A 7,335-nucleotide genomic window follows, 5' to 3' on the forward strand; every position below is an offset into this window, starting at 1 on the left:
AACAGATACTTCTAATTTGCTGATTGCTAGAGCCCAATGTTAAATTTGTGTTTGACTCCTACATAAATATTAATTAAAACCCTATGTGACGGGTGCCTGGTGGCTCAGTTGGTTAAGCGACTGCCTTCTTCGGCTCAGGTCATGATCCTGGAGTCCTGGGATCAAGGCCTGCATTCCTGCTCAGCAGGGAGTCTGCTTTTCCCTCTGACCCTCCCCCTCATGCTCTCTCTCTCTCAAATAAAATCTTTTCTTAAAAAAAAATTCTTTAAAAAACCATATGTGACAATATTGGTATTTTATATTTTCTTAAGTATCCTCCCTTTCTTTTTTGTTACCATTTTAACAAGTTACTGTGAACTAGGAAATGGATTTCTTCCGAAGATGTGTTACTCTCCAGATATTCTCTCTTTCTCATATTTTGTTGGAGTTGAAAGGAATAAAATCCCTGTTTACCCCACCTGTAAATAAAGTACTCAAAACCACATTAAACCTTTGTTTTCTAGTCTTTCAGGTGTGTGTGTGGGGGTGTGAACACACGTGAGTACTAAATGAGCACTTAACTGGGATAACAGACCTTTCTTTTAAAGTAGTATGAGTACTTTACTTCCTGTGAACAAGTACTCTAAAAGCTTTCTCTTATTTTTCAGATGGACTGAGCTGTGTCCAATGATTGAGGCCAGGAAGAATCATGGACTGGTATTTGTAAAAGACAAGATATTTGCTGTAGGTGGTCAGAATGGCTTGGGTATGTGACATTAATTCACTGTTCAACTTTCCCAGTGAGTTTGCTGATAGCTCCTTCTCATAAATTTTTGAAACATTTCTTAAAATCTAAATACAAGCATTTAAAAATATATATAAAAAAAATAAATACAAGCATTTATCATATATATTATTATACTTATAGTTTCTGAGAACTAATATATTTTAAGAAACATTGCAGTACATTTAACATCCCTGTAATTGCCATCAGTCATTGTGACAGTCTCAGCTTCACACATTTCCAAACACCCTCTGGGTAATAGTGTCACACTAGCTAAAGAACTATTAAGTGACAAACATTTGAATTTTTACAAACTTTTAAATACAACTTTTAAGACTTGAATTACAGGCCCTGAATGGCAAAGTTTCCTTAACATTTTTAAACATTGCATGAAAATACCAATATTACTATTTTTTAAATGAGTAAATTTGACTTTTTCTTAAATTTGTAGTAAAAAATCTGAAATTATTTCTTTAAATAAATGGAGAATCTGGACTGAATCTATAGTCCACAAACTTCATTTTAGTCAGTACCTTTAAGAATTACCTAAGTATAACAAAGAAATACCTTCTTCCCTTCTCCTGTCTCTTGCCATTGCTGTTTTCCATAAACTGCTAAAAGATAAATGGCGGAAGGATAAAAGACTTTTGAGTAATTATAGTCAAAGTTAATCAGAAGGAAAATCCACTGACCTGTTTGCTTTCCCAGAACAGATAGAACATTTATAATTTTGTAAAAATAAATATACATATTTTAGGATTCAAGTAACAAGTTAAATTTTTATTGTGTTAAAGTAAAAATAAGAATAGATGGTAGATATACGGGCATTCACTGTAAGATTCTTAACTGTTTTGCATATTTGGAAAATGTTCATAATAAAATGATGGGAAGATGCAAGGAATTATTACATTAAGAGATCTTAGAATTGTTAATTGTAGTTGTTCATGTTATTTTATTCTTTTGAAGGTGGTCTGGACAACGTGGAATATTACGATATTAAATTAAATGAATGGAAGATGGTCTCACCAATGCCATGGAAAGGTGTAACAGTGAAGTGTGCAGCAGTTGGCTCTATAGTTTATGTCTTGGCTGGTTTCCAAGGTGTGGGTCGATTAGGACACATCCTTGAATATAATACTGAGACAGACAAATGGGTCGCCAACTCCAAAGTCCGAGCTTTTCCAGTAACAAGTTGTTTAATTTGTGTTGTTGATACTTGTGGAGCAAATGAAGAAACACTTGAAACATGAAAAGGGAATGGACTTCAAGATTTATCAGAGACTCAAAAATATGGCCACCAGTGCTTTGTTCCAAGAGTTTGGTTACAAAGTTTTAGTTGGGTGTTTTGTTTTTTTAAAGGAAATTTCAAGTAAAGTAAGATCGCTATAAAATAGATGTTTCTTTTATATGAATTTCCTTAATTCAAAGACCATATATTAGCTGGCCACTTAACCATGACATATCTAGCAAGAAAACTTGAAAAATCATAAGCATTTGGTGAAAATATGAATTCTTGAATGAATTACACATTTGTAACTATGATTATGCAGAGTGGGGGATTGGCTCATCAGTGAAGCGGTCTCATCTTAGCTCTAGATTCTATTTTCATACATCATAGAAGTGCTCTGTAGTTAGGTCTATTTGTTTCTCTTCGGTCAAAAACTAAGAAATAGTAAGAATTGTAAGTCAAGACAGGCAATTCTGATTTGAAGCATCTTAGTCTCACCTAATTTTGCTTGTCTTCATTTGTTCCATATAGTGCCAAATTTATTTCATTTTAAAAGCAAGCCAGAGTGAGTCAACGCATACACGTATTCTCTCACAGAACTTTCATAAACACATTTTGGGCTTAAAAATGTACCCAAGTCCTCATGAAATATATTCAGTCCAATTAAATATATTCCATCTTTGAAACACAAAATGTCAAGCTTAGCACCCTCTTTAATTTATAGTACTGTTTTACCCAGTGGTTAAAAAATGATTATGCCTCTTCAGTCCTCACTGTTAAATAAAATAAAATCATAGTAAGAATGATTAGCAAAAGATAAAGCTATTTATAGCAAATTTCTAGGTTACTAGAATAGCACTGATAGTTACACAATATCACTGTTGACTTTGAACTTCTTATGGATTAAAAAGATACATGATTTCTTTTCCTTAGCAGGACACATCAGAGAGATTTGACCCAGTTATCTCCTAAAAGTTTTGTAATAATTTGAGTTCAATGTTGTCATCTCGTATTAATTGCTTTTATCTGGTCAATAAATCTTTTACAAACCCAACTACTCATTTCTTTCCTAGTAATGTTTTGCCCTTTTACATTACGGAATGTATGGGATGAGCCATGTAAAGCTGTCACCATTGGTGTTTTTATCCAATAATATTAAATATTTTTTAACTTAAAATAGACTAAGTTTTATTCATCCTTCATTTTAAATGTATTAGGCAGTGGTTGTTTTTAAAATTTGTGAAGCTGTGTTTCTAATTTTCATGGCTTTATTTATATGGGGGTTATAATCTTAAATCCTAAAAATGTTTAAATGAAAGAGATTATAAAAAGCATAATGATAGGGGCACCTGCATTGCACAATCGGGTTAAGCATCCGACTTTTGGTTTCAGCTCAGGTCGTGATCTCAGGGTTATGAGATCAGCCCCGTGTGGGGCTCCTCTGCTGCTTAAGACTTTCCTTTTCTCTCTGCCCCTTTCCCCTGTGCTCGCGCACGTGTGCTCTCTAGAAAATAAATCTTTTTTTAAAAAGTATAATATTTTTATTTAGGACTTTTTACGCATGTAACAGCTTTATTGAAATATAAATCACATTACACAATTCACCCATTTAAAGTGTATCATTCAATGGTCTTTAACATATTCACAGAGTTGTGTAATCATCATCACAATTTTGGAACATTCTTATTACCACAGAAAGCAAGCCCATACTCATTAGCAGTCACTCCCCCATTTTCCCCCGTATTAGTTTCCTTTGGCTCCTGTAATGAATTACCACAAAGTTGGTGACTTAAAACAACAGAAACTTATTCTTTCACAGCTCAGGAAGCCAGAAGTCCTAAATCAGGGTGTTGGCAGGGTTGTCTCCTTCTGGAGTTCTAAGGCAAAAATTGCCCACCTCCCCCGCCCAGCTTCTGGTGGTTGCTGGCAGTCCTTGGCATTCATTGACTTATAACTGTGCCACTTCACTCACTGCCTCTAGCTTCACATGTCCTTCTTTCCTTTGTGTCCCTTGTGTCTTCATATGGTGTGATAAGGACAGCAGTCATTGGATTTAGCCAACCCTCCTCCCAATCTAGCATGACCTTATCTTAACTAAGGACATCTGCAAAGAACCTGTTTCCAGATAAGGTCACATACTGAAATTCCAAGTGGACATGAATTTTGGGGGGACATTATCCAACCCAATTACATCCCCCAGATAGACCTAGACAACCATTAAATCTTCCTGTCTCTAGATTTGCCTATCTTGAACATTTTTATGTTGGGTTTTCAATTCTGTACTCCACTGGGGAAAAAAAATGTCCAGTTTTTTTGGAGAAAAGAACATCCATTTGTCATATTACAATTTACTTATATTACTTAATTTAATACTCCCCCATATGGAATGTGCAGCACTGTTTGAAATATTCTAAATGAATTAGCCTTTTCTTTAGGCTGTATCAACTGACTAGAACACACCATTATAAGTATGTAGACAGGTTTGATGTAGATTAAACGTGGGTTTGGGGGTTTTTTAGGGGAGGTGGTGTTAGTAATCTCAGTAATTACTAATTAGTACCTATTTTCTGCCTTGGAAATATTCTATGAAATTGTCAATGCCAGGATAATGGCACAATATATTGGCAAGGGTTTTTTGGGTTTTTTTTTTTTTTAAGATTTATTTACTTGAGGCAGGGAGGGGCAGAAGGAGAGACTCCTCAAGCAGACCCTCTGCCAAGCATGGAGCTAGAGGCGGGGCTCTATCCCCAGACTCCGAGATCCTGACCCAAGCCAAAACCAAAAGTTGGACACCCCAGCAAGTATTTTTTCTATTCCTTTTATCCCCCACAAAATTCCTGTCCTTCATATAAAGGGCTCAGTTTTCTTCTTAGTAAACATGGGATATGTTAATGTTCCATCCTTTGCAGTGACACTATTTTGATGACATAGCAGTTTTTAGTTTATACTTTTAAAAATGACAACTTGAACATGAAAGTTTAATGGCTTGAAAAAAAATGTTGCTATAAAAAACAGTACTTAATTACAATTGTGACCTAGCTTTCAAAAACCTGACATACAATCTTACAGGAAATTTTGATTCACAAAAATGAGCCATGTAATAATTATTAACCAAGCAGTCTATATTCCTTTTGCCTTATAGACTATTAACAGCAAAAAACTGAGATTTGCTGCCTAGGCCAGGATAAAGGAGTATTTGAAGGAAATGTTGCCTTTAAAAAAAAAAAAAGAAGTGGGGGAGGGGCAGAGAGAGAGAGGGAGAGAATCTTAAGCAGGCTCCATGCCCAGCTCAGAACCCGACTTGGGGCTCGATCCCACAACCCTGAGATGATGACCTGAGCCAAAATCAAGAGTTGGACACTTAACTGACTGAGCCACCCAGGTGCCCCAGAAATTTTGCTTTTTAAGGGTGACACCATTAACATACCCCAACAATGTCAGAAAATTCAATCCACTCCAACATGGCACCAAACTAAGTCCCAATAATTTGGTAATATGAAGAGACATTTTCAGGTTGCATCCTTCAACATGTGATAAATCCTTTAAATACTCCTCTTACATTTGCCTCAAAAGACCTAAAAGCTTGAATTTACTTTCATCTTCCTAACTTCCTCCTTCTCAAGGCTATTCAAACTACTTTGGGAGAAATAAAAATTTAAAAGTTTGTGGTGGGAAACTGAAATGTTACTAACTAGAAAGATTTTACTTTCCAGAGCTTTAAGCCTCTGGTCTTTATTAGGATTGAAACTTAGTCCTTAAAAGTATCACAAGATGCTGACCCCCTCCCTTTCCTTTCCTTCCCTTCCCTCTTTTAGGACTGTTCATCTGACCCTCAATAACAGCTATAATATGGGTTCAGGATCTGATTTGTTCAACTCTTGCAGGGGATTTCTCTGATTTTATCTTCCAACCATCTGTTGAATTTGTTTCCACTACCCATGTTTAATTTCTAAGAATACTTTTTTAAAAATAATTATTTCATATAGCATTGTTAGTGTTATCCTCTCTGAAGATACTTTAACATTTTCTATACACTTGGTGTGTGTCTGTTTATTTTTTCTGTTTGCTTTGTCTTTTCTGGTCCCTGGCTGCACATTTATATTTATTTTTTTATCAATATATATTTAAGTTTTTATTGCACATTTATATTTAAAATGAGACACTGAGTAAGTTGATAATTTTTGTGTGCAAAGGTGGGCCTAATTATCAGTGAGCTTCATCATATGATGAGGGAATGGCCACCTATTTTTGTTGGGAATCCATCAGATCTATAGATACTTTTCTGGGATATTTGATTGTCAAAAAAATAATCTTCCAAACCCCTACACCTTGGGTGTGTAGGGCAAGTTGGGAAAAAGGGGACTCTAAGGCTGGCTACAGAATTTCTAGACTTTACGCAAAGAGGACTGTACTTCACCATTCAATAAACATAGCTTGCATTGTCAGTACCATAACTTCCCCTCTGTACTTGATGTCTTGGACTCGAAGCCTCTCTTGTCCCCACCCCACCCCTTTTTTTTTTTTTTCAAGGAAAAAACCTATCTCCCATCAGGTAGGGATAGCTGCCTAACTGGGTGGATTTATGGAGCTAGATTCTAACTGCACCCATAGAGATTTTCAGTCTACCTTTCTACAGTAACTGGTGCCTCTTAATTTCTGAGGCTTTTCAGACTTCCCTAGGGACATCAGGGTGCACCTTTCAGGAATGGGACTTTCCTCCTCTCTTCTAGGTAATTTACTATTCCTCCATGTGCATTCAGTCCTCACAAATTGTGGTTTGAGATTATGGTTATCTCCTAGTATAATCAAAGATGATGTCTTTGCTTGTTTTCTCTTACTTTGAGATGATTTTCAAGAGGAAAGGGGGGCAGAACTATTTTTACTGTGCCATTTTGAAATTAGAAGTTTCCTTCCTGTGACCCCACTCTTGATTTCCACCTACCCCTACCCTAACTGATCACTACTGAATTCTGCATGCCTCAGCCCTAGGCTCCCATTGTCTCCCATTGTCTCATCAGCACTCCACCTAGATGATCTCAATTAGGATCTGGCCTTGCCTACCTCTCCACTTTCACACAGCACCATGCCCACTCTCATTTAAGCTTCAGCCACCACTGGCATTATTTTAGGTCTTTGATCCCAGCATTGTCCTTACACATGTTGGTCTTTGCATAGACAAGAAGTCAGTGGCCACAATGAGAAACTGGCTAATACAAGGGAATTGCTCAAAATAAGTATGAATAGTGGGAACCAAGTTTCTCACTATCAAAGGAGGAAGTTAGAAATACAGGAGGAAAATAAATTCTGTGGTCTTGGGATCGAACTGGAGGTTATTAGCATAAAC

The 7,335-nt window shown here is 36.3% G+C and overlaps 1 protein-coding gene across 6 annotated transcripts in view; it reads left to right on the forward strand.

The window, feature by feature from the left end:
• Positions 1-3,065, forward strand: part of KLHL7 (kelch like family member 7) — a 69,675-nt gene extending 66,610 nt beyond the window's left edge. For all 6 annotated transcript variants that reach the window (XM_035020731.1, XM_035020729.1, XM_035020728.1 and 3 more), the window contains 2 exons: positions 648-745; positions 1,730-3,065. In XM_035020731.1, the coding sequence (XP_034876622.1) occupies positions 648-745; positions 1,730-2,013 (382 nt within the window). In that variant the 3' untranslated portion in view covers positions 2,014-3,065. The remainder of the gene's footprint in view (positions 1-647; positions 746-1,729) is intronic.
• Positions 3,066-7,335: the final 4,270 nt, after the last annotated feature.

Source organism: Mirounga leonina, unplaced genomic scaffold, assembly GCF_011800145.1.
Source record: "Mirounga leonina isolate KUSES-001 unplaced genomic scaffold, KU_Mleo_1.0 Mir_174, whole genome shotgun sequence".
NCBI lineage: Eukaryota > Metazoa > Chordata > Mammalia > Carnivora > Phocidae > Mirounga > Mirounga leonina.